The sequence below is a fragment of the Drosophila suzukii genome, chromosome 3, assembly GCF_043229965.1.
Source record: "Drosophila suzukii chromosome 3, CBGP_Dsuzu_IsoJpt1.0, whole genome shotgun sequence".
Classification (NCBI taxonomy): domain Eukaryota; kingdom Metazoa; phylum Arthropoda; class Insecta; order Diptera; family Drosophilidae; genus Drosophila; species Drosophila suzukii.
Window position 1 is genome coordinate 8,225,283 of NC_092082.1, and position 27,964 is coordinate 8,253,246.

General features: G+C 39.8%; 1 protein-coding gene across 2 annotated transcripts; it reads right to left on the bottom strand.

The window, feature by feature from the left end:
• Positions 1–80: 80 nt before the first annotated feature.
• Positions 81–27,917, bottom strand: blot (bloated tubules). Of its 2 annotated transcripts, XM_017078807.4 has the most exons (6): positions 27,753–27,917; positions 14,938–15,603; positions 5,817–6,048; positions 2,604–2,749; positions 2,412–2,548; positions 81–2,353 (listed from the first exon to the last, which is right to left on the bottom strand). In XM_017078807.4, the coding sequence occupies exons 2-6, from the start codon at positions 15,592–15,594 to the stop codon at positions 574–576; spliced, it is 2,952 nt and encodes a 983-aa protein (XP_016934296.2). In that variant the 5' UTR covers positions 15,595–15,603; positions 27,753–27,917; the 3' UTR covers positions 81–573. The 2 variants fall into 2 exon arrangements, with proteins under 2 accessions (XP_016934296.2, XP_016934298.2); XM_017078809.4 differs by lacking the exons at positions 14,938–15,603; positions 27,753–27,917 and adding an exon at positions 8,104–8,298.
• Between the last annotated feature and the right edge of the window lie 47 nt (positions 27,918–27,964).

The window sequence follows — 27,964 nt, forward strand, 5'->3', positions numbered from 1 at the left end:
ATTTAGCACCCGACTTGATAAATACCCGAACTTTGATATTTAATAGCCATAAAATTTCGAAGAAAAGAACACACGGGCGATCATAATTTACTAATCATACATTTATTACATAAGATCGTTTTCGAAATCGTTGTGGTTTTTCATGCAACTTTACAATGGATGCTTAGGTTATATGGGGTCATAAGACTACGGACTAACTTATTTCAGTTATTTCATGTTTTTCAGGCACTCGAATCCATTATAGTTCAATGTGCTTAGACTAAATGTAAAGTTTTTCTTTTCCTGCTCCTGATTTCCAGATTAAGAACAATGACAACGGAATTTTCTCGACTTAAGCTAAGGAACTAGATCGTAGAACTATATCTAGGGATGCTATTTACAGCTCGCAACTAGAAGATACACTTTCCATATGGACATGCTTCGTTATTCGTAGCTTAACAATTAGGTGTGCCTTAGGTGCAATACGGATTACAGATACAGATGCGTTTGTTTTGGATGCAACAAGTCTTTTTGAATGTGAATGCTTCGTTTTCTACTCCTACTCCTACTCCTGATCCTGGATCTCTCCTCGTTTCACAGCTCCGTGGAATACTCTTCCGGATTCACGTTGAACTTCCGCCAGCAAATGTGATCCGCCGCTCCACCGGCGGTTGTGGGTGGTGGTAATTTGTGGGAGTTGACATTGACCACCGAGCTGGCCGACCGCTTCACATGGACACTTGGAGGCGGTGGTTGCTGGGCAGGAGCGGCCAGACATCCTGTGGAGCGGCCCAATGGATTGCGGGACATGGCCAAGGTGGAGTTATTGTTGCTCTTCCCATTGCCGTAGGTAATGGATTCGTTGGAGGGTGAAATCTCTATCCTTGTGGAGTGAGATCCACTTCCTCCGTCGGACAGGCGACGTATGTAGACCACCTCGCGATGCTTCTCCACCGATTCCCTTGGCAATCGCATCTGCGTTTGTGTCTGTGGCTGGGCAGTCTGCCTCATTCGCTGGGAATACCTCGTGGGTTTCGTGGCATCACTTGCCTGAAAGGGCACATACTGCTGTTGCGTTATGCCGGGAAACTTATCCACACTAATATCCTCCTCGATAGCCGAGTCCCCAAACATGGATCCACTGTAGTTGGGTGAACTATTTCCCGGTGTGGAGGACTTCCAATGCTGCTGATGCATGGGCGTCTGGGTCTGTCCACCATTCTGTACACCATACTTCGTGGCACTCGAGTACTGACCCTTCTTTATAGAATGTGTGTAGTCACGGGTTCCTCTTCTCCTCAAGGTGAAGTCCCTGCGTCCCGTATCCTGGCACACCGAACGCCACTGCTTCCAGGAGTGACGGGCCAAGGGATCCGCTGGACCCCACTCCTTGGCCGGCTTGGAGGCCTCGCATATCATGCCAAAGAAATTGTACTCCACCTGCAGGAAGATCTGCACACACGCGATGATCACAATCACGGCCAGCACAAAAAGAATTGGCGCCCAACGTGGGAGATACTCGGCCAGCAGATCATACTGATCATCGTCGGCACACCACCAGACCAGGATGCCCGTTAGGATGGCCGGACAGATGACCCACAGCCACATCCAGATCCGGAAAATGGGACGTCCAATCGAAAACTCCAGATCGGTGTAAATGTTCTTGGCTCCGTAGATCCAAGTTATGGCAATCAGCTCGAACACCAACGCAGTGATCACCATGGTGCCCACCAGTCGCGAGTCCAGCACGCGGGCTATGAGGAACTTGGGCGCCGCAAACGATATGACCGCCACCACCAGTCCGATCAAGCAGATCACATAGTTGGGCCTTCGTGGTACGAGACGTGTGGAGGTGTACACGGCCACCGTGATGGAGACCATGGATGAGAGGATGATCAGCAGGTAGATCAGCGATGGAACCAAATGCTGCAGCACATGGCTATCGCCGTCCCTTGAGCCATTCAATACCCTATCATAGATGGCGGTCAGCGGTTTTAGCTCCTCCATATTCTGATAGCCATTAGCAGACAGATCAAACTGCACCATGAACAGGGTCACGGCAATGGCGTTGATCAGCAGGTTGAAGCAGAGGTAAACCACCGAGGTTCTCACGGCATCACCTTTGTAAAGGAACTTCCCTGTGACCATGGGCAGGGCTCCAAAGCCACAGTTCACCGAGAAGAGGACCTGCATCAGGGCATTAAACCAGATGTTGCTCTCAGCCAGCAAACTGCCATCGAAGCTCCAGAGCTCCGGGAAATAGTGACGACTGAAGGAGTTGCGCACCTCCCAACCGGTGAGGGTGCAAAGGAGGACCAGACCAACCAGTCCATAGACGAAGACGCTTCTTCTCAGGATCTTGGCATTATGGGTGCTGTTGGCATTGTTATATAAATATTTATTGGATTTATATTAAAGGTTTTCCGACTTACCACAGCATTACCACTATCCAGAGACCTATTAATCCCGCTGCCAGGAGACCAAAATACAAAGGATTTCGCCAGAAGGGTGTAAGAAAGGTCTGCTGCAGGCACTCCTGTCCACTTGTTCCCGTCAGGAGGTAGCCACTCTGAAGAATAAGACCCATAAGACTTAAATTCTTAGAGGGACTAGATATTACTTACCATTCGCAGCTTCACGGGTCCGGAGCACTCCCTGAATGGCAGGTCATTGGAGGCGAACATTCCGATGTAGGCCAGTGCCAGCACGGCCTGCAAGGACACCCAAATGGCCGAAAGCCAAGAGGCGAAACGACTGATGATGCAGGCTCCTAGAAATTATGAATACAATAAATATCACTTAATTTATAATGAAGATTATATCTTAAGTCTATGAATATTTCAGTTGATTTTGATAAAGCACATTCAAATTAATTTTCTTGGTCAATGAATAATCTCGAAATATATTCTAATAGAATCCATCTAATAAAAACCATTTATATGCTAACTCCAAGACTAGATAAATTCATTTTCGTATTATTATTATAAGAATCATTTTTATGATCCTTGTTTTTATTCTTGTTATCTTTATTGCTAATCTTCATAAGTTCATGTAACATAACCAAATCTTCCTGTTCCGAATCGGATATAAAATATGTCGTTCAAAGTACGATCCTAACACCTAGCCTTGCTAACTAGACTACAAGAGAGCGGAAGAGGAGGAACCCAGTTAATTAAATTACATTTGTCATTTTAATGGCGAAATTCATAAGAGCAAAACCATTCGTTTGAAAAGAGCTCAAGTGAAAACAAGTTATAAATGAGAACGAGATTTTTTTAAATATCTTTACATTTACATTTATAACATATTCTGCAGCGACTTAAAACCAATTCGCCAAACCAGATCAATTTGACCTTAAAACACACCCAAAGCTGTTAATAGATATATGTATTGTAAATTGACTGGGGGACTACCCTAAGATGACATTGAAAAGTGTTCAAAAGCTATATAAATGAGTTGGACTTCAAAGGCTTTAGGGCTTGGCTTAATAGCTCGATGATGAATATGAATAAAATATTTTAATTAGCATTGTCTGTTATAGAGACCGCAACTGTATTACCATTTTTATTACACACTTCCTATCTTTTCATATAGGCCACATTGTGTTGCGGCTGCCAATTCCGTTAGCACTGTTTTTTATGCTTATATTGCAGTATTGAATTGCGCTACCCATCAGGCAAAGAGGTGAAGGAGCATAAGATCATATCTCATCTGATATATTGATTCTGTTCTTCGTTTATTCATATGGGCAATCGGCACGTGTCTTGAATACTTTGCCTCATTTATCGTAATTATAGGCTGCCAAGCACTCACTCATGAAGCGCTCCACTCAATGAGCTCGCTGATTTCACAATGAAATGGGTACGTTAAAGTAGACGTCAGTGGCTCGAAAAATGTTAAGTGTTGCCTTCAGCCATTTGTGGGTTTTATAAGTCATAAGAAGTTAAATGTTCATAGAGAATAGACTTTAATGAAGAGTCTTTATCTTAATACCCAAACATAGTGCTGTCTTTGTCAAAATATTTTATTTAATGGAAAAGCAAAGCTAAATTGGCTAAAACAGTATATTTAAATGCATTTTCTTTTTATTACTTTGGTTAAGGACGCCATTTTGGATTAAATGTTAATAAAATGTGTTTAAATGGAAGTGTTTTCTCAGTTTATCGCTCATATAAATAGCTGTAAATCACCTAATAAAAACTTTAAAGAAGGCTTAATTATCTTGGATTATTTTTTTTTTCTCTTAATTTCCAACTAATCGTAATAGTTGAGGCATTTTAATAAGAGTTGATAATGTTCATACGCACTGTTGGCTTCTCATTAAATTTTGTTGTTAGTACTTTTTAAAAAATGTTCTGAATCTTTTAATTTTTTAAGTAACAGATCTTATAGTTGAAATATGCAAAAAAGGGCGATACAACGAAGGCATTCCTTTGCAGCCACCAAGCATTCACGTGTTTTTTGTTGGTGTTTTTATTATTACTGAGGTCTTTTCGAAGGTGTTGTGTCGTAATTTGCAGTTGTCGTTTTTGCTTTTTGCCATTATTAGTTGTTGCTCATATTGCTCATTTTTGAATTCGTTTGTTTCTCGTTACAATTGTTTTTGGTTTATACTTTTGTTCATTTAGAATTTGCCTTAAACGTCTCTATGGTTATTTTTTGTGGACGCGCCGCCGCTTTGCCCGCGATACCGCCTGTCCACAGCGCCATCTTCCATTTTGGCTCGTCCGTTTCCGTTTCCGCTTTCGTTTCCGAGCAGCTTCCGTTTCCGCCAGGGCAGAAGGACTCAAGCCGGGCGGCGTTCAGATTTTGTTGTTGTTTGCTGTTGTTTTCTTGGGCTTTTTTTTATATATTACTAGATGTCCTTGTGGGCCGCCACCCTCACATTTGCCCCTCTACCCGCTGCTACTGCTGCTGCGGGGGGCGTGGCGAGCGTAGGCCGACGACAGAGGGGCGGGGCGATGGCCGCGGGGGGCGTGGCGCGCCAGCGATTACACGAACGGGACACACACACCAATGCATTTTGAGGTTTTAATATTTTTTTGTACGATTTTTCAGAGATTTTTTGCGGTCGTCCTGATAACACACGATGATGATTTTAACTACTAGGTCACATTTAAGTAAGTCTTCTCTTTTTTTAGTGTATTTTTTATGTGTATTTTTTTAGATTTTTTTGTTTGCATTGATATACTTTTGGTCTGATATTTGTATTTTTTCTTCATTTTGTTCATTTATCATTTTCGATTCGTGATACATATATATGTCTTAGACTTTTGCGGTTGTTGATTTTGCTTTCTTGTTTATTTAGTTTGCTCCTGGTGCTCCTGTGCTTTTGCAATTGCACACATACACATCCGCAACCCCTTTTTTGGGGGGGATGGGAATGGTAGTATATGCGCCTGCTACGGCCATGGTTTTTTGCTTCAGAGAGTGAGAGAGAGATGACGAAAGTTTTGCAATCGTAACTTCGGCTACCAACGGACACAATTCGAGAGAGTGGGGATGAGACGGGATGTGTCCAACCGTCGTTGCTGCGGAATGCACGACCGCCCGATGGAGGTCCTTTCGATCCGAGTATTTAAGCCACATCCTTCGGAATTCCAACTTGGGAATTATAAATGCGCGCACTAGAAGTGCAACTGCAGAGCTTTCCCCCTTGGAAGCTTCTGCCTCCTGCAATTGGGGATGCAAAAAGCTGCAGCTGCAGCTTTAGCTTTGACCCCCTTTTTGACAACTACCACCTATTCGAAATGGGGGATGCGATGCTTACGATGCTTCTGAGCACCTGTTGCCTGCCGAAAAGTATGCAACCCCCGTCGCAGACAACCGCAACTCACCTTTGAAAATGGGCGAGGCGCGCCAGGTGTGCGCCGCCCCCTGGCCCAAGAACTGGCCCACGGAGATCTCGAGCAGAATCATGGGCAGGCCGACTAGAAAGAGCAGCGCCACATACGGCACCAGGTACGCCGACCCGTAGCGGTCCAACTCGCGTGGGAAGCGGACCACGTTCGCGTAGCTCAGGTTCAGGCACAAGCAGAGCACGAGGCCACGGAACACCGAGCATTTCGTCTGCAATAAACAGAAGAGAAATGGAACAGATATTAAAATTAGTTTGAAGACAGCATGGGTTAAGCATTAACCTGATAAAAAGTGGAACCATTGACGGGACCCACCAAAAATAAAACAACACCCACGGAGTAAAATTTGAATATCATTTCTATACATTTATAAAAAGAAATAAAACTAATAAGTATATGCAAATTCAATTTAGAACTTCGTATGTCATCCCGTATGTTTACATTAAATCCAATAAAATAAAATACCTAATAATAAAATGTACGAAACATGATTCGGTATAAAAGTATTTGATTAAAGATGGAACATTAAAGATACAATGTTAATCTTATTTACTTGTATCATTTTCCATTAATTTCTATTTGTCAATAAAAACAGAATATATTGAAGAGAATATAGATAAATATCATAGATGCTATTATTTAAATTTACTTTAAGCTAAGTTGATTTAATTTCCTTTTTATCAGGGTATAAATACATTTTTTATAATCCCTGGCATAATTCCTAGATTTCCGTTTATAAAACTAAATAATAATAAACTAAATTCAAATCCAAAACATAAGTTCCTAATTCCAAATGGTATTACAGACCTATCTACAAAACGTAGGACTTAAAAAGAAAATGTTTGTCAGGTTCTCAGACATCCACTGTTTCTGGTTCCACTATTTAATGGTTTTTAACCCTTAACTCCCTTCGAAGAAAGTAAAAGTTTACAATAATACACCCAGTACTCAGCTGTCCGAAAAATTTGCGCAGCTGATGCGAAAATACAAAGGTTACAAATCGCTGTCATATGCAAACCCATTGGTGCTCGCTTTTTGCAGGTAAGCCAGACAAATAGCGGCACAGTCACAGTTGCCGCATCCGCCGACATTAAATAAAAACAAAAAGATACACCTACAGAGCGTCGCCGCCATTTCCGGTACTTCCGCTTTCGACTTGTGTAATTTCGCTATGCTTTGCTTTATTTTCATTAATTACACAATTTTGCTTTCTGTTTATTTGTCTTACGACTCATATTCCTCGAATTACCCCCCACTCCATTGCCAAACAAACTGCCTTAGTTCTTTGTGTGTTTGCACAGTGAGCGGCAAAAGAAAGTGCCCACCACAGCAGGGAGCCATGGGGAATCTTATTAGGCGGCGACCGAAATTCGCTCATGGCTCTAATAAGTCATCTGCAAAATGTACAGCATAAGCCCATTAGATGTGAGCGGGCAAAAACACCAGCCAGCAACTAACAACAATCCTCACTTTGGTTACTTTCAAAGCACAAAAAAATAGCTTAGGAAAGAAAAAGCATGACAACTAAAGAATACCTTGGGATTTGCAGAGATTCTAATTTTGAAAGCATTTCTTGGGACATATCTAACCATCTGCTTCGTTTTAAACTCATTGATAAATATATTTCCGCTTTGAAAACTTATGTTATAGTATAATATAATACATCAAAAATTTCTATCTTAATTTATTCCGAAACTAAAATGAAAATATTATAAAACATTAAATTCATTAAAGCTTTTTCACCAACAAAAATTATTATTAGTTAAGTTAAATTAATCTTTCAAAAAACTACTAATTGACAATGGAAAAAAATTAAAATTAACTATAAGTTCTTACACCTACAACTTTTTTTAAAGCGGAATCTTTACACCTTTTTTAAGTTACATTTTTATTTTTTAAATGATTTTTAAATGTGTTTCGCAAACCTATTCCTATTCCAATCCCTTGTTTTATGCACAGGGTACCTATAATCGTTAGACGGCGGAGCTCTTTTAAGTGAAATTCATTCAGTGAGACAAACTAACTGCCAACAGGGCAGCAGCAGCATCCAAAGGTAAAGCGGTAACAACAACGTGACGCCCAGGTAAACGCAGTTAATAAAGCGAAAACCGCACGGTGAAAATGTAAACAAAAAAAACCGACCAGCCAAGCGGCGTTTGGAGTTTATGAGCGTGCAGATGACGAGCATTATATAGGCATATATCACATACCCATAAACCATATCATGCATGATGGGCTCCCTAATTCCCCCTTCCCCGTCACTTACTTTTCGATAGTATCGAAAGGGTACATCCTCGTGCACAACATACAGATAGTCGGCTAAATACTTTGTCGTTGGTATCTCCATCTTGGGACAGACTTTGTATTGTTTGGTGTCAAAGAACTTGTCATTTTCTTGCATTTGTTTGTTGTTACATACAAATCAGGTTTTTGTATTGTTATGCCTTGGATTTATTCGTTAGATTTCTGCGAGGTTTGTTTCCTTGCGAGCTGAAATATTAATTGCACTGCACTCGAAAATAAATAAATTACAATTAACGGAGGCACTCGTGTGGATTTTTAAGTATTTCGTATTTATATTTTAAACATCATGCTAATTAAAGCCTCGACTTGCGGCATTTGTGTCAAGAAAATAACAATATTTTTATGCAAGTGGAACAAGTTATCACGTGACGACAGCGAGCCAACAAAAAGCGCAGACTTTTAAAATAAATTGGCAACACCTTCAGAGCCTGGCCCTGAACCGCTTATTGAATGTCTCGCTGTCTCGTTTTGTTTTTATTTCACATAAGGTATTTGTATTCTTTTTTTATTATTATTTTTTGTCTCATTTAACACAGATCGCCAACGCGTATCAATGGCAGTTGTTATGGAACTATAGTACTCGAGCTCCATCTATAGATTATGATATATAGAGCTGTTTGTGGTTGCGGATTGCCTGGAATTCAATTACAATTCATTGCACAGAACTCATTGGTCAGGCGATTCACTTCACACTTTTGCATTTTCCCCGATTGCAAAGCGTTTCCTTTTTCATTAAACTGTTTTTATTTTATTTTCAAGCTTTTTCGATGAGCGTGTGCACTCATCACGGCTGCAACGTCGAGTTGCGACTGCGCAGACGACGGTTTTGATTGGGGGGAAAATCGAATTCGAGTGCCCGGGGAGAAAGAGCCGGGCGAGAAAGATGGCCAAACAAGTTTTCCCCCAATGGGTAAACTTATATTTGGGATCTGATCTCTCTCCGCCTGATTTTTCCCCTGGCAGAGTTTTCATCTGGATGAAACTCCGAGGTTGTTTTTGGACCACACCGGGCGTGCGAGCGAGCGTACCTAACTGCTCTCTCATTAATGCAGAACTGACGACTGACGTAGTGCCGGCGGCAGCGAAATAAAAAAAGGCACTACCATACTGGCGGCAGCGGCTCAAAAGCAGCGACGGCACCAAAGCGTGGCTTTCTATGCACAGTGGCTGCGCAAAGTCAGCGCACGCCTCCGCGCATCTGCGGAAAATGCGCGGCCGAACTCACGCCTCACTGGGTTTCTTTGGAAATTTATGCATGCTTCTACAAGTGCACAGAGAAAAATATATAAGTACCTTGCCCTGAGTCATAGAAACAAATTATAAATATTATAGATAAATTATTTAAACATATTTTAAGCAAAAATAAATTGTACAAAAAAAATTGTTTTTTATAATAAGAAAAATTTTACTTAAATTAAAAAAAAAATCTCTTTATTTTATAAAATAACCATATTAATTTACCACTTCAAAAATTCCTGATGTCTAACACTATTTAAAAAATGAGCATCCCATTTTCAGCTGTGTTAAATTCATTAGCTCACTTTTCCAATTTGAATGTTTAAATGATTTTTAATGAAAAATCTGTTTAAGCATAACTTAAAGTTACTGTTAGCCCCTATAAGATAATTATCTTTAACCGACATAAAACAATTCCCCCATACCCTTTAGCACAAGATACATTGTAATTTTTTCAAGTACACTTAACTCTCCTGAGAGAATTTAATCATCACAGGTTTATTGAAGTTCTTCAACATTCTAAGCGCGCCCACGTGGGTTAATTGAAAAAAAGAGACCAGGGAATACAAAGATGCTGGCTGAATGAGACTTTATTTCTATTGCTTAATGATGCCCTCAGGCCGCGTTCCCATGTCTCGAAATCCATCTGCATAATTAACCTGTCTTCTGCACAGCAGGAAGAGCCCGCCGCAAAGAGCAGAAACCGTCTATTAGTCTTGGCTCTTTGAGCCGCTTCTCATACTAAAATTAAATTTCATTTTAACACGTTCTTTTGGCGCAGAAAGAGAGAAGAGCGTGGTAATTTCTAATTATTATGTAAGCATGCGAGCGAAACTGGCACTGGCCGCGTAATTAACAGCACTCACTGTGTGATCAACAAAAAATAGTGGGGAAGGGAAAAAATTATCGAGGTAGCGCCGAGCAAAATAGGTGGATAGAATAAGCGTTAATGGAAAATAAAAATATTATTACTAGTTGGGACTTTTATTTGGAATCAAAGTTCTGCCATATTGAGCGGAAGTTCCTACGAAATGCCAATAAAATCAAATCAATGAAGGTTTGACTTTCTCAACGATGATCACATCAAGAACTTAAACACATTTAGCATAAATAATTGCTTGATTTTTTGGCTTTTTGACGGTTGCGTTTGTGCCCGGCATATCGAATGAGCTCCAAAGTGGTATAATAAATATGTGAAATATGAAAAGCCAAAAGTAAAAGCGTGGGCTGGGGCCAATTAAATGAGAAACTTAACCCATAAATACCCGGCAAGGTTTCTCTTGGTTTTATTCTATCGAGAATTGATTCCGTGATTGTATCAGAATGGAAAGGTGTCTTGTAGGCTGGACAATCATTACCTTCAGTGTCACCTGAAACTGGAGTGTGAAAATGTCCCCACAATGGAGCACTGGTCACAATAGGTGTCCGAAATAAGGCTATTGTGTGCAGTATTTGCTGTTGAATAAGCGATGCCTCGACAATCTCTTTGACTGAACGGATCTGGGCACTGGAGCATGGACAAGTGTACCTGGGGAGTTGTAGTTATAGTTATGGTACTCGCATCTGGGCTATTGTTTTACGATTCGGATTGCGTCTCGGGGGCTCTATCTAATCAGTGGCCAGTGAAAGGAGAAGTCATGAAGCCATGCAGTTGTCTGTGATATCGTTAACTCGTCAAATGGTCTCGGTTACACCCAAAAACCCGGTAGCGCAGTGTACCGTGTAGTGGGATTGTGTATCGTAAAACTCAAGGGAACTCTGCCTGATTCTTCCCCCATCCGCACTTTCACTGCTTGCGAATTCAACGATTTATCGATGCAATTCTAATAGACCCCCTGCAATTATTGTATTGCATGGAACCAGTTTTCAACTGACGTCATTTCTTATTTTCATTTCTTTTTATGGCCGAAACGTGCGACTTGCCACTGCCGAATTTGCACCGAAAGTATCTGCCACATTGTATTTGTTGCCACTGTGTTTTGTTGAACTTGTTAATCAGCGAATTGGAAACGAAATAACATAAGAGATGAAGTAACTGAACAGCTCGAGAAACATGCATATGGGCAGAGGTTTTCGCTTTTGGGTCTTGGGTTTTGTGTTTTGGCCACTCGCATGAGCCGCCAAGAAGTAATGGAAGGGAAGTGGTGGGCCATCGATTGTGGTAAGCAAATTGCACATTCGAAAAGTCCCAAGTTAAAAGTAAAAATAAGCAAACAAATATGCGAACTGCCAGCAGACATGGAATTTGCCGAGCCCAGTTGCAGATACTGTTTTAACAGCGGGACCATGAAATTGGTCAATAAATTGTACAATTGAATACGAAATTTTGGCAGTCAATAATTAAATTAGTTTATTAGTGGGCTATTTAGTGAGTAAGTGTTTACTGTAAATTGATTGCGGTTTTATAAAAAAATAAACCAATGAAATAATTCATTTTCATTCATTTTAGTTTCTTTTAGTTTTTTGTTTCGAGAAGGGCATTCAAATAATTAAAAAGTTAAAGTAAATTAAAGTAAAATTATTTTAAACGGATACGGTAAAAAAATAAAACTTATTTATATAATCTTTTTCTTTAACGAAAACATTAAAGGTCAAAATTTTTCGTTATAAAAACAAAAGACTTAGGCGACAAACTTTTTCCCTACAAGTATGCAACACTTTGCCAAATTTGCTTTTTCATTGCCCTTTTGAAAAAAGTCACTGCATACCATAGGGATGAAAATGTCTTGCTATGTCAAGTGATGTAGAAAAGTGCATGTCAAGTACATGTCAAATTAATCAAGCGTTGCCAGACCGAAAAAATGCTGTCTCATCTTAAGGGGAAAGGAGTTGTGAAGAAAGTGGTGAGGAGTTGTGCTATGCAGAATGGGGGTCAAAGAGCAACACGATGTTGGTATTACCAGCTCAGGAAAATAATGACTCATGTTCATGAAGAGGAAGAACACTTGGCGCCTTGATTCAAAAATATTGCATTTTTGAGCTTGATAAAAGTGTAGAATGTCGCTCGGGACGTTTGCATACTTTTAAAGTTGATTTAAGCAACGAAGAATTTTAATGAAACATAAAATCCACTTAAAAAAAAAAATAAAAAGTTGTTGGCCATCAATATAGTCGTTTCGTAATTATTTATTTACGTTCTGTTATTTGTTTATATGATTTTCCGCGACTCTACCCTATAGATCCTAAATATTATTATATATTTAATATATTATAACTACCAATTTTATGTCAATCTGACCCTAAATTTTCCTTATTGGAATCACTTAGCCAGTTAGTTTATTGGGCAATTAGAAAAACTAAAGCCAATGGAAGTCGTATCGTGGAATCTAATTTAAACCCAATTTTCCATATCAACCCAATAGAGCGTGTCGTTAAATTAATTTCCCCTCAAAATAAAGGAAACATTTACATACGCACCTTTAAAATAGATAAAAATATGATACGAAAATTTTTTTACATTTATATATATAAAAAAAAGTGAAGAAAAATGTATATACAAATTTATTACATAAACATTTTTTTTATATATTTAACAAGTACCCAATTGATCAAACAGCACAACTAATTTAGTTTTTAAAAATCACTTGGCTAAGAATTCATTTTAAGCTAAGCACTATTAACATGTTCTGCAATTACTTAACACCTAAGAAACTATTTACTTTCGCTGTTGCTAATATTTCCTCGCTTAATCTTAAAACAAACATTGGAGAGAACTAAGAAAACTACTAGTCCAAATTTATTTATGCCCTCAAAAACACGACGTCTTTAAAATACTTGTTATTGAATTAACTGCACGCATATCGAACACTGTGCTAGTGTGTGTGATGCTAATTAAAACCAATTAGCATCTGTTCGAAGCATTTCATATTGCACTTGGCACTTGCACTTCCACTCGGCTGGGGAACCTGGTCTGAATGGGTGAAAATTACGGGAAACAATGGGAGTGCCATTTAGATGCGAAAGACAATGGCCAAGCGACCAGCTGGGCCCTATCCGGTACACTCCGATCCGATCCAGTCCGGTGCCCGCTGCCTTACTAACCCAAATAGTGGACAAATACGAGCTCACAGATGCCGAAACTAGTTTTATGATCTTGTTTATGATGTTGCCGCTACCCGACAACCCTATAAACAATGACTATTAGACCAAGACACAAGGATGGACTGTATGAAAGACCTGCATTCCCCGTCGGGTTCGAGCAATAAAAGAGCTTCAGGTGTTTGAAGGTTGCCATCGCCACGCCCTCTACTGCAACCGAGATTGTGTAGTCTTAGGTAATCTTCATCTTGAAAACTACTCAAACACCTCAAATCGAAGATCAGCAAACAAAGGTGGAGGCAAACAAATCGCGCGAAAATTAACGCGTTTTAACTCTAGAAGATGAAACAGTGAGATGGAAAAGTCTACTGACATAAAAACAAAAAATGCAGCAAAATATATATACAATGGTATACGTTTCTAAACAATTAGATCCGAACCCCTCATATAAAACTATTGTTTTCTGTTTACGGAAGTGTTCAAGTATCGCATACTTATCACTTACAGCCGATTGCAATGGCTTAGACAAATCGATCGATTGGAACCAGACAAACAAAAATGTGAATATTCTCTTGAGACCTGAGACACGTACACAAATTCGTTCCGAATATTTTCAGCATTATTAAGCGGAGAAATAAAATTTACAGCACCCGTGAGTAATCAATAAATGGAATCACCGAAGCTTCAAAAGACTCGGCTTACCTGATGATAAGCAGCAGTCATCTGGGAATAAACACAATCATTCTTATTCACATTCATTCTTATTCTCAAAAAACCTCGAAAAGGAAGATGAATCAAATCGCTTCTGGCTAGCCCGTAACATTGAAAAAAGGTGTTCAACTTGAGAGATCTTGGCTGATAACTTCTAAATAGCCAAAACAGGTAGGACCACCACTCGAATGGGAACCGAAATAAATTGCATACACGAGCTGCGGCTTCGAAGATGAACTACTTTTTTGAAAGTTCAATATATCGCTATGCTAAATGAATCTCAAACATGCTAATAAATACACATTTTAATTGCTTTGGCTAGGCCGCGATATAAAAGGCGTGTGGAAGATTGAGTTTCCTTTTGTCAGCTATTTTAATTCAAAGAAGTATAATATTAATTAATTTTATTAGTTTTGCAGAAAGGCTATTCAATCAAGCAGCTACTTCAGTGTGCTATTAAGTGGAAGCTGAGTTTGGCAAAATATTTATCGGAAACATCACTAGTTAGTAAAAAATGCACAGGAGTTTGGAACGTCTGTGCAGAAAAAAAATATTTTAAATAAAAACTAATTATGTGTTTGTTAAAAATGTAATATTTCAATTATTAAATACTGTCTGATATTATTTAATCAGGAAAACCAACTAAACCTATCATCAAAATCGTCTTATTAAAGTGTTTCATTTCCTGAGGCACTTAAAAATTAATCAATGGTTTTTTATTTCCTATTAAGCCCATTTACCTCCTAATTTTCCCACCATGAAACCACAATACTTTCCCCCATTTTTCCATACCTGTCTGCCCCGAACTCACCTGTTTGTTGGACTCATCCTCGACGGCGGGCAGCAGTTTGGCATTGCTGGCGGTGGTGATGTTGTGGGTGGAGTGGGCGGACGCCGACACGGAGAAGTTCTTGGACACCGCGTCGTGGTCCATGTCGTGGTAGCCGCCCTGGATTTCGCTCAGTGTGTTGTTGCTGCCGCTCAGGGTGACGATGCCGCTGGAGCTGATGCGACCGGAAGTGGCGGTGGTGCGACCGCCACCACTGTCCACCACACTGGACACCGTGGAGATGCAACTACGAGTGGTTTGTGGCGAGGGTGTGACGGCGGGCAGATCCGCCTCGCTGGCCTTGGCTCGCCGCATATTCAGCCAGGACATTCGCTGTGGCTGCCGGCGGTCCAAGGTCACGGAAATCGGACCATTTCCGGTTCCGCCGCCGCCACCCGTTGGCGCTCCACCAATATAGACACAAGTTCTCGATGTGGCTGTGGAATCGCTGCGCAACCGGCTGGAGTTGCTATTGTTGTGATTGTGGTTGCTATCATGGCGCGGCAGGGTTGCCATGGCGCCGGATATCTGGCGGTAGGTGGGCGTGGCCGGGGGCTGGGTGCCACTTCCGGCACGGGCTAAGCTGATCTGCTCGGCGAGGGCCTCGTCGCTGCTGCGGGGCTTGTAGATGCTGTTCATCGATCAGATCTGGGGATAGCGATAAAAAAGGGGGAACAGTGTCAGCTAAATTTGTCACTTTAAATAAATCTTTTCTGAATAAATAGGGGTAAACAAATTTGGGATCGAAAACCTATTCAGGAGTGCCCCATAAATCACAAATCACAACCTCAACAGAAATTTGGATGATACAAATATTTTGGGTTCGGTCAAGGGAAGCCAATGCCAATTTAAAATACGATCAAACATCATACGATTAAAATAAAAATCATAATTTTCGTAATTTCTGCCCGTATTCAACCAAAATTGTCAACTTTTTTCTTTGTGTTCGGTGAGTAAAGTTCGTGGAAATATCAGAATAACTTCAAAGCCGAGCTCCGCCTGCGGAGTTCACACGAAGCCCGAAAATCATATTAAAAATACGATTATATCCGCTGTGGTTTTTCTAACGAAATGATTCATATGGGAGATTGGTTGGGGTTTTGTTTTGGGCCTGTTTGCACAACTGATTTACATGCGAATCGAACTGCGAGAGAGAACAATGTCTGTCCGTTGAACGGAAAGTGAAAAGTCGCCTCAATTCGCAGCTTTGCGAAAGTGAAAGCCCTTTAGGCATTCTACAGCATACTGATGGGCTTATTATGCCATGGATTATGACATTGTTCCCGGAGAATCTGCGATCGCCTTTTGTCATGCAATTTAGCACAAATCAGAGCAAATCATTTCATTTCTGCTCTAGACTGCTGACTTTGTTGCCGAAATTTCACCTGTCTGGTTATTTTTATCAGACACTGACAGAGAAAACCTCTCGACAGAAAGTTGACAACAATGAGAATTGAAACAAAGTCGTAAAAACAACTGTTCCAATATGAACATGGCAAAATAAAAAAAATGTATGAAAAGAAAATAAAACGAAGCGAAAGACACACAGCGATATCAGTTGCTCGGGTCTCTGTTTCCCAACTTATTTTATTGACCTGAAAATGAGTTTGTCGTGCTAAAAATATTTTTAAGGTTCCCTTGCCATTGCTTAACCCATTGGATGCCAAGCTTACATTTAATCAGTAATCAAATAAAATGTTATTGACTTAAAATATTTAACTGGATCCAACTTCTTTGAACAGCTTAAAATTATTAGTGATAAAACCGGATTACAACTTTATGAGCGCTCTCCTCTTCAAGTATGCAATATATTATCAGCCAATATATTTTTAAAAGAAAGATAAAGAAAAAACTTTAATACATTTACAGTCATGACAGCTACCTTCTTCGAGCCTTGGCAACACAAATTAAGCAAATATATGCGGCTAATAATCATTAATTAAGCCAAGTGCTGGAATATCTTCGAAGATTGGTGTGTTTATATTTTTTTGCACCGCTGGATACAATTCAAATGACACTATGACTCAACTCGAACCTAACATTTCGATTATTAAGGTTGTGTCATTATATTAATGGCTGCTCTCATCTTATCGGCACAATGGCACACATTTATCTTGGCAACAGCAGCAGCCTCTTATCACAATCACCTGAAATGCATATTTACAAATAATTATGCATGCTTGCATAAATGAGCAAAAAAGGTTCGGTGTTAAAAATAAAGGAGAGAGAAGAAAACAAAATCAACTTTTAACATGCGATTGAGTTCGGTGACCAGCGAAACAGTCCAAAAGAGGCCGTATCTCAATCTTGCCCGAGTATTTATACAAATTTTCGTTCATTTACTGGTGTTTCAAGCCGCCAAGTCATAAAATAAAAGAAGGTGTATATTCAAGGTGTTCGACTCAGGGGATATCCTATACTAAAATGTGATTATCAAGGAAAGTATGGCTTATGATACACGGTACAAAAAAAGTGTGGAATTTGTAAAACTAATCATTAAGAAAATTAACAATATATTACAAAGGATCACAAAAACAAAAATTTTGAAACATCAAATACAACAAATTTTGTTCAAAAAGGTATTGTTATAAATATAATGGAAAAGAAATTATTCTTTATAAAGAAAAAGCTACAAGTATGTATTCAAAACTTCAATTTGAAAAACTAAAAAAATGGAGACAAGACCTTAAAAGTTTTCAAGTGGAATCATTTGAATTTTTGATTTTTCCTGGTTTCACAGCAGTACATAAACATATTTTCTTTAACGGTTTGCAATATACAACGCAGACCCTTAAAACTGTATTTTCCCCGAAAGTCCCTTTTTGCGGATCAAATTACTTTAGCCAGCCGATGTTTATCCACAAACAGGCATTAATGAGTACCGGGTATCGAAGTTTTTACGGCGTCTTCGGCAAAATGAAGGCACCAAAGTGGATGACGGCGTCGTCTCCGCTTGTTTATTATTAAACATTTTACAAACAAATGTGGCGCCGTATAGCCAGAGATTTGCATTTGCATGTTGCAGATACGCAGATACAGATATAGATACAAAATTCGGAGAGATGTGAATGCCTTTAGATACTTTGGTGGCCCACTCACACAGGGGCAAACAGATCGCAGACACAGATACAAATTGTGAGGAGACGGGGCGGAACCAAAAGCGGGATCGCTCGACCGTTGGCGAAGACTCGGAAACCCAGTCCAGCGGGACGATCACCAAGGGATCCGGCGATCCGGCGATGCATCAAGTTACAAGTTATTAACAGGTACGAGTGCGAGTACAAGTGTTGCCGAGGAAAGCACCATACAATACCCCTACATGTGCCCTATGCTTTTCTTTGTGCACTCAAACCGAACGGCAACAAGTGCGGGAGTTGGGATCTTGGTCTTGGTAAAAAGTATGACGCTTGATAAAGGTTCTGACGAGGGCAGCATATATATTAGTTCTACTATATATATAGAAATGCTGGCACCAACTTCCACTTCAGCACCACCATAGAACGCAGCCGAGCGTAGCCACAACGCCAGACAATCTGCCACTGACCAAAGCCAAAGCGAACATTAACTTGCCATTTAGCCTGTACTTATGGCCCGCAGAACCCAAACAAACCGCACAGAACCCCAGATAATTCCACCTTTGGTAATAAAGTTTTTTAGCTGAAATTATCAAGGGTTCACTTCCAAGGAAACCCCAAGAATCAACTGCTTTGGCAGTCATTATTTTTAATGGAAAAACAAATGGATGGATGAATCTGGCATTGCACAAAAAGCTTCTCTTATGAGGGATCTACAAGACAAAGAACCCCCAAGATCAATCAATGTTTGAAGGTCAAGAAGTTGAAGGGTTTTGGTTTTGACAAATGAATATGATAAGTTCTTAATGGGTTTTAATGGATATATAATGAAATTGTGATAGGGGTAATGATAGATTCCAAAGTAATCCACACATCTTCTCAAATGTTGCCGTTTTTCAATATTATTATCATAACAATCTTTTTATCTTAGATGTCCCTTTTTTAAGATTTAATTTCACACAATATGATTTAACTCAAATGATCAAACGTTGCCCTTTAATTTTCTTTCAGTATGACAACCTTTAACTCTAATAACATTCCTGCCAGATTACCATCAATTAGACTGCGTACTATGAATAGTTCCGAACCCATTTGTAACGAGCACACGTGGTTGACCTTTGACAGAGCGAAAGTCCAAACTGCCAGCGATTCGAACGCCTATTATAAGGCTGAACCTGAACCTGGACTGGAAATGTCACATGTGTCAGGCAAATAACAGAGTAATTTTCATTTATAAACCGGCAGCACTAATTAGTGTCCGACTGTGTGGCTAATTTGGAGATCATCCAAAGGGGAGACCAAATCAAATGAAATCAAATCTCGTGGCAACAATTCATTTAGTGAACCTCGGGGATAATCACAATTGGCATGGTGCTCGGCAATGGGCTGTATCTGTATCTTTATCTTTAATAGCCGTATCCGTATCTCAATCTGCATTCGAGTAATTGAAAGTCTGTGCTTAACCTGGCGTAAAAGGAAAGTAAAAACTATTTAGATGGGTCTATGTATTTCTCCTCTTTCTTCTGCTTCTGACAGCCGGCAGAGATCACAGCTACCAACGAAAGTAAAAACAACAAAGCCAAGATACATACTTGGCTAACTACAACTGCTAACTGCTAACTGCCAGCTGACTTGACATAGTTTCTCAAAAGGCGAAGATTATGTAAAATTATGTGCAAATTGAATTGAAACTCAGGCGACACAAGTAAAAGTACCCGAGTATGAGTACATTGTATCTTGTATCTCGGCATCCGCGCGTGTCTGTATCGCATTGATTGCCTTTTATTGATTGTCCAATTCCAATACCAATCGACTTTAATTAATGCTGTCCGCTCTGGGGACACGGACCACTGCAAAAATCTCGCCATGCCACGCCCCCTTTTCAAACGCTCGACTGATTCCCATTCAAAGTGAATTTTCAGCGGTGTTTTCTCAACAAATTGTCACATCTGCGATGGCAATTCGAGTTCCGTTTTTCGTGTTAGTGGGGCAAAAATCCGAAAACTCGTTCGTCCATTATGGCTCTGCAAATTGCATTAAGCTCGTGGTAATTACACTTATCCAGAGATCAAGGCAAGTGGACACTTTTTACTTTTTTCCTTCTTTTTTTAATTATTATTGAACCTGTTTTGCGCGTGGAGATAAGCCAAGAAATTGCTCACTTTGACACTTGTTTGTCACTGGGTCAAGAGCATAAAAAAGATACGCCAGGAGAGGCTTTGGCTTCAACCGCAAACTCGATTCAATAGCTGCTGCTCAGGAGGATTGTGTTGGCCCATGATTTGCATAAATACTTCGTGCTGCCCTTGCCGCTCGTTAATTGCATCAGCATCGAGTCGCTGGCAATCATAATCGGTACTCAAAACAAAACTCTACTAAATGTCGGTACCCCCTGCAATCCCTAGTCAGCTTAACCCCCTTCGGTTGCACAACCAAAGTTTCGCTTTTGGTTTCGCACAATGGCAATTATCAGAATCATTAGCAACTGAATGGGCCCCACCTGTCTCCCCCCTTATTGACATTAGATTTGCCGCTTTCGCAATCGATTCGAGCAAACAGAAATAGTCAAAATGGCAATGAAAATGGCGGGATGCTACCTGAATAATTTCAGTTAAAACCATAATTCATGCCAGGTGTTTGATGCTCACTTCAAGTTGATAGCTCGTTTTAATGGAACTCTTTCTTTGATAAAACAGGTGTTAAGACTCGTGATTTGGTTCCCAGTTGACTTTAATGCGTTCCCAGAACTTATCTGAGATTATGCTAATTTTGAGCTCAGCCATATGATTATAAGTTAAATACTTTTATTCACATTGAAGTCATATTCGGAAGGAATTTAAAGTATTGTGATTTTGTTCTCGAGGTAAAAAAAATCAGCATACCCTTTTTAACACAGAAAGGCCATAAATAGTAATACTATTATTATCCCAATAAATTCTATAAGTACTTTAGTTTCACCTCAACCAATGTCAGCAGTTTTAAATTTCCACAAAAACCAAAACAATTAATTACCGTAAAATTCCTCGAAAACCGTAAAATAAACTCCAGTAAGCGATCACATACACATTAAATACTGTCTTCAACATGCAAATATTTTGAAATATTTCTTTTTTCACAGAATTTCAATGAACTTCTTGCCACTTTTTATGGCCAACCTAAGGTTGAGCCGACATTCATTCATCACTTGTTAGGAAGTAGACAATTTTTTAATTTGTATTCAGGTTGGCTTCTGCTTTTTTCGGGGCAACAAGCGAAACTGGAACTGGTAATCAGAGACGTAACTCTGCTCCGAAAAGCTCATTTGAATGCTCCATAAAGAGCAATTGCCACACGGCGAAATGGCAATCATTGAGGCACTGGAACCCTCATCAATTTCGATTCAATAGCGCAGAAATTCATGGAAATTACGTTCTCACACACGCGAATTAAAACGAAAAACAAAAAAACCAACGAAAAACATTGAAAATACAAACTACAGATACAAAGCGTTTTGCGGTAACAGAAAAACTAAGCGACGACGACGACAGGTTCGGCGGTACTGACTGACTGAACGGACCGAGAGCGGAACTGCGATGAGCCGAGCTGAGCGAAGCTATGGATAAAATACCTGACAGGTAGCGACGAGCTGAGCGGTACAACACGTGTAACGGCTAAATGTATCTGCCAGATACACAGCTCCTAGCCCATCCGATCAGGCGTCGGGTAGTCGCGGTAATATCAGCGAGACACGCAAACCATTTTAAGATAGCTTTAAAGAGAGGCTCTCGATTTTACCATATCCTGCACACGAAAAAATTGTATTAATTTGGAGATTAGAAAACCAATTTGTATTATAATTTCGTAGTCAGAACCACAGAGAAAGGTCGCAAGAGCTAGGTTCTCTCTCTTATACCATATCCTGCACTGAAAAAGTGGCATAGGTCTACAATAAAAAGGTAATACTATAACTGTAACTTTTCTTTTTAGTTGAAATAATCCCAGTTCTTGAATAAATAAGATTGTTATCCCTCATGTATATTTTGATAGATCCCAAAACTTTTGCGAATAGCAAAGAATAATCTAGATCTGAATTGTTCTGGAATAAATATAATCTTTGTTATTCAATAAATACCAACAAGTATCGCAACATCATGGGTTTGATAATTACATATAAAAAAGTGCTGAAATCATATGTATTTGCTATGTAATTATTCAATATCTTATCTATATCTAAATATAATGACCAAACAAAACAAAAGGTCCTAGAGATAAGACCAAAATGCTATGTGCTAATGTAAAAATGATCTAATTACACATTATAGTCGATAGGTTATCGGTCCATTGTGTTTGTCCATTTCTTGTTTATTGAATCAACCTTACAATAAATACATAAATTTGTTCCGTGTACCCGGCACATAGGAAAAATGCACGAATCCCAAAACTGAGTTTCATTGAGGGAGGGAAAACCTTCGAAACCTTCGGCAAAGAAGCCGCACAACAAAGAATAAGGCGAACGAAATGCTCATAAACAGGAAATTAATCACTCGAGTGTGTGTGTAATGCGTCGATTCCCATTCTCAGGCCCTCAGGTAGGAGGTAGGATATTTCTGGGCTTAAGTCCCTGTCGGCGGGAAAGGACGAGGTTGTGAGGTTGTGAGGAAGTGAGAATTCGAGGGTTAGGGCAAGGTAGGGTTTCCGTAAATTCCCATTTGCCAAGGTCGCTCAGGTATTTACAACTTCATCGCTGCGTGCAATTCAATTCTGTTTATTTTGACTTTTTGATTGTTCACACAGTGCAGCATAAAGGCGATCATAAAAAAATATTCCCAGGTAAAGCGAAGCTATTGGCATAATGCTAATGAGTTCCTAGTTTGAGTTTAACTTAACGATGATTCAATGGCGGGCCCAAAGATTCTTTGCCAATAACAAATTACAATTGGAGATGTTGCCACTTTCAGAGGAGGTCGAGAAGGCAGAGTTACCGGTTTCCGGCTCATTTCTAATTATAAATCAGACAACTCAACAATTTTTTTTAATATTAATTTAGCATGCATCCAGCGAATATTTCATGGCCCCAGAACATTTGCGCAATACTGATGTTGATCATAAGCTGGGGGTACGAAGTAGAGGGCCTAGACAACTTTTGATGCGAGAAACGCGCAAGTGCTTTGTCTTGTTTTGGTTTTTTGTTCTACTCAGATATTAATGAGTTAAGGAAACCATCTTCACAGCTTCCAAAAAAAAAGTGCTTGACAATATTGTTGTTATATAATCAGAATTCTGATTTATTGTCTTATGTTTTCCTGGAAGCGTAGATTTTGTTATATGTATAATGCGCAGATTTGAAGATTTGCTCTTGCTAATGAGATTCATTCTCTGAATTACACACTATATATACTATTAGATAGATTAGACTATCATAAATAATAATAAATTTTAACAACAATTTGTCTGACAATCAAAAATAATAACAAAATAATAAAATTATTTCTTTATTACAACTGGAACATGCCAACAACTTTTTCTTCAACGGGAATTGTCAAACATTCTTTTAGATAACTCATTAATTTGTTAATTTCATATGCCTATGCAAAGCAAACTATGCAGACATGTTCGTCACACCTGAGCTTCCCGGTTAAAACCTCTTTTCTCAAAGACCTCAAGGCAGTTCAGCTTGGGCTTTGGGGCTAGGGGAGAGGATAATGTTTGGCACCGCATTAGAACCGGGCACATCAAAATGAGGAAACTGGTCTATATGTAATGTAAGACACGAGTTCGTCCACTTCCACGATCACGTTTGCATGGTGAAAACAAACCAAACCAGACGAGCAGATACTCGAAAAAAAGGGGACGATAGCCGACTCGCCTTGGCAGGTAAACCTGTCAGTTACCAAAATGAGTGCAGAGCCATTTTCCGCAGCATGCTTTACTTTGCTTTACATTACTTTGCTTTTTTGTTTTGCTATTTCCCAGCCGCCTTTTGGCCACTTTCTAGCAGCAGACTCTAAGAACCGTCGAGCAAATTGCACCACTTTGTGGCGTTCTGGTGGCGAGTCGGGCAAGAGGCATCATTATCATGGCCATTACCGGCTGCAGTGTACCTTACTGACACCATAAATGGTGCGCCTGTGCCCTCAGCCACAGAGTTATGTGCTCTAGGTCCAAAAGGGGCCCAGTATGAGTGTGTTGGAGTATCTGGAGTTACTTTCCACCTCTACTGCTGCGTGGAGCAATCGAGCCGCAAGATCTGCAACTCTACCCCCAATCGAATATGACGTGCTCAGGCCTTTATTTCTCCATCGTTTCTAAGAGCCAACTCGGGTAGATATCGCATATCTTGGAGGTAAAATGCTAACAGTGAAGAACGTTTGATATTTGGAATTTCGGAATCGTTTTCTAAACTAACTAACACCAACGATATCTTAAAATAAACTTGCAATCACTTTAAAATTTATATGATACTGCTTCTAACCTAACAATGGTTTCGCAAAGAGCACCTTCTTATTTAATATATCATATAATATATCGTCTATATGAAAGAATTTTTTAAAAATACTTCTCTTATATGTTTTGGTCCCTAATTTCGCATTTCAAAAGTCCTATGATATTAAAACAAGATGATCTTCGGTTAGTTGGAACCCATCAACATTTTCGTTTCTAATGTTTGACAAGAAGTCAAGAAGAAATTTAGATATGATAATCTGCCATAATGAATACATTTTCCTTTTAAACTTTTTCCAAAGATCCAAAGGTAAAGGTGTATCTCTACCCGCACAACTTCCTCACTTTTACAGTCATTTTGCCGCTTTTGATTAAGTTACAACGTGTGTTATGGGTTCACACAGTTCACATGGCTCATGGTTTTTTGAGAACACGACAACAATAAATAAAGATTCACCGGGTGGGGGTGAGTGGCTGGTATTATGTGGCTGTCTTGCATACTATATTCAGTTAGCACTTGCCGTAACTCTTCTCGCCTTTATTTTTATTTATTTGAGAGTGACTTCATTTTCTCAGGGCTGAGCCGAGCGATCTAAGGCTGAGCCGGTGACATGCAACCCCCTTTTCGGGTTATTTTTTTTTTTTAACTTTTTATCGTATAACGTTCCATTGTTCCGAACAATGTGCACCGCACACTCTTTTTTCCACATGCATTATAAAACAAGCACATAACTATACGATCACCTGTATATAGGTGTTTCATTTGCACATAGCACACTTGCGGCGCTTATTGTTTAAGCTTTTCGATTGCCAAACACCCCGAAAATTTTAGAAAAAATTTTGAGCACGTATGGCGGAGATTAGGGAGCCCCAAGTACACCCATCGGGGGTCAGTTCTGCTGATGACAGCAGAGCTTTGGAGAATTTTTGAATAAATTAGTCTAGGTCTAGAAAATAACGGTCAGTTGGGTGGGCAAAAAATGTGCGGCCCACAGCGAACCATGATGCATTTGCCAAAGACGGAAAAAAAGAAAGAAGCGAAAATACAAAGAGAACGAAAGGTAAGAAGCCAGAAATGGGCAGGGAAAAAAACTGCCTCTGGCAGCTAACCTCAAGTAAACTTGGGTTCTGGTTCAGGCTAAAACCGGAGAGAGATAGAGGAAAAAACCTGATGACTCAGTCACGAAGCACAAAGTTGATGGTTCCCCCTCGGGAAATTGGCGGAAAGTATGGGAGAGTGGGTGAGCTGTGGGTGGGGGCACCTTCCTCTACTCCCGACACTGCTTTTCAGTAAAATATTAAAAACAAAAAGATAATGGCCAAGTGCAAATATTTAGCAAGCGATGCATTCTACAGCGGATATTACGCGTTCATATGCCATTTCCTACGGAAAAGTTCTAAATGTGCCACGCAAATAAGTAAACACTTGGTTTAGAACGAAAACAAGAGTGAGTCTAAGTGTTTACTCTTAATTCAAGGTACTATTATTGTAAATATCATTTGCTGGAAAATACCCACATAAAGATAAAAGGCGTTCTGATTTTATCTTACGATCTATTAAAAACAACTTTTTAAAAGGTTTCCGAATTTCAGGTCAAGAGCTCTCTGTCCCTGTTGCTCTAAGCCTTGCTGTTCTTATTTGCACAGCTGACAATATAATACTTAATTTTTTAGAACACAAACAAAATCTTTAATTAAATGTATTATTTCCATTTCCACAAGTGCATAGTGAGAGTAAATGAGGTGTGGACCATTAATTTGCTTCGGTTATCAAGTGTTAAAAATGTATTCTCTGCATGCAAATAATAAAATGGAACGGCAATTAAAACTGAGCAAATAAAAATTTCAATGGTGGCAATCAAGGAAATTAAATAATGTAGGTACATAAAGCAAAAATGAGAACTTTGATATCGCCGCAATGGAAGCAAGGTACAGTGATGACATCCGAGACTATATCATTCATATATAAACATTAAATTAATGAAGTTGGCACACACTGTTACTGGGTAATATTAGCCAATAACCACATTTCTTGTTTTAAAAACAAGATATCAGGTATCTATTTAACTTAAAAATTTGATATATACTAAACTTTTAAATAGTATCACATTGCCAACTCACTGAGGGTCACCTCATCATCCCTGGTCTTTTAATGACTCAAGATCAACTCAGCGATTACAATATTTACTGATGGCATAGATAGCTCTTGAACTTAATCACTAAACATAGTTGGCGACTTATCGCATCTTATCCGTTTCTTCGAGAGCAGTTACAGTGAGTTCTGTAAGCGTAGGGCCAATAAGTTAACTACGGTCTGAACTAGCTAATTATGGCGGAAGTCGAAAATGCACCGCCAATACTACGTATTGTAGCATTGAACTTGCCGAGACGATCGCCACTGACTGACTTTCCAGGGGCTTATCAAGGTGGGCCAGGTTTCAGCGAAACTTCGTTAAAATATACGGCAACAGCAACTGCGATGACCGCCAGTTAAGGCAAAAACAAAAGGCAGTTGCCAAAGAGGATTGGTGAGGAAAAAAGAAACAGTGGAAACTGCCTTTATTACTTTAAAGTATTTAGATCTTTTATTAGTCTATAAATTTTTATAATAAAAATGGAAGATATAAAACATTATATTTAAAACACACTATCTTAAGGAACCTTTGATACTTTATAGGGTTCCCCAATTACACATAATAAAAGATCGTATAATACGACAATGAGTTTATTTCAATTTTTAGTGAAGGGTGTTGAAAACAGGCTGTAATTTCATGTTTTTATATGAGGTGTTTAAAAGACCTCCTGCCTATGTCTTTCGTATCCGATTAGTATTACACGAAAGACATGTATAAATATGTAAATACTTTTTCCATGGACCTCCTAACCGGAACAACAGTTAACCGGTATTCACTGTACTATATCCAGCCGAAAAAGTGGAAGAACATGGGCACGGGAGCGCACGAAAAACACAAAAAACGAGGAACGTGTGTGCATGAGAAATGCAAAGGCAGAGGGCAGGGCAAGGTATGGAAAGGCTGGAGGAGATGGGGATAGGGATGGAGCTGGGGATGGGAATGGGGGTTACGGGAAGGTAAGGAGAACCGAGTCAGGAGCGACAACCGCAGCACGAAACTGGTCGGACGGGTCGCTATAGCGACCATACTCATGGGACAGCCCAGACAGGAGGGAGGATCAGTTCGGATCGCATCGGCGGGCGGTCGTCTAACTTTTTGTTCTCCCTGACGGAGCTTCTTAAAATATGCACCACATTCAGTCGCATGCACTGCGGCTTTTTGCAATTACCATTTGCATTTCACGGAGTTATCAACACGGCACATAAGCACACACGGAAACACGTACGGATAGAACAATTTAAAATGCACGGAATAAAATACTTATAAGGCAAATGGGGGAACCGACGCGGACGAGCGCCAACCGATCGGATAGAGGCGCGCAACTTGACTGGGAGCTCGACCCAGAACTCCAACTGCTGGCGGTTGAAAAGCCACCCGGAA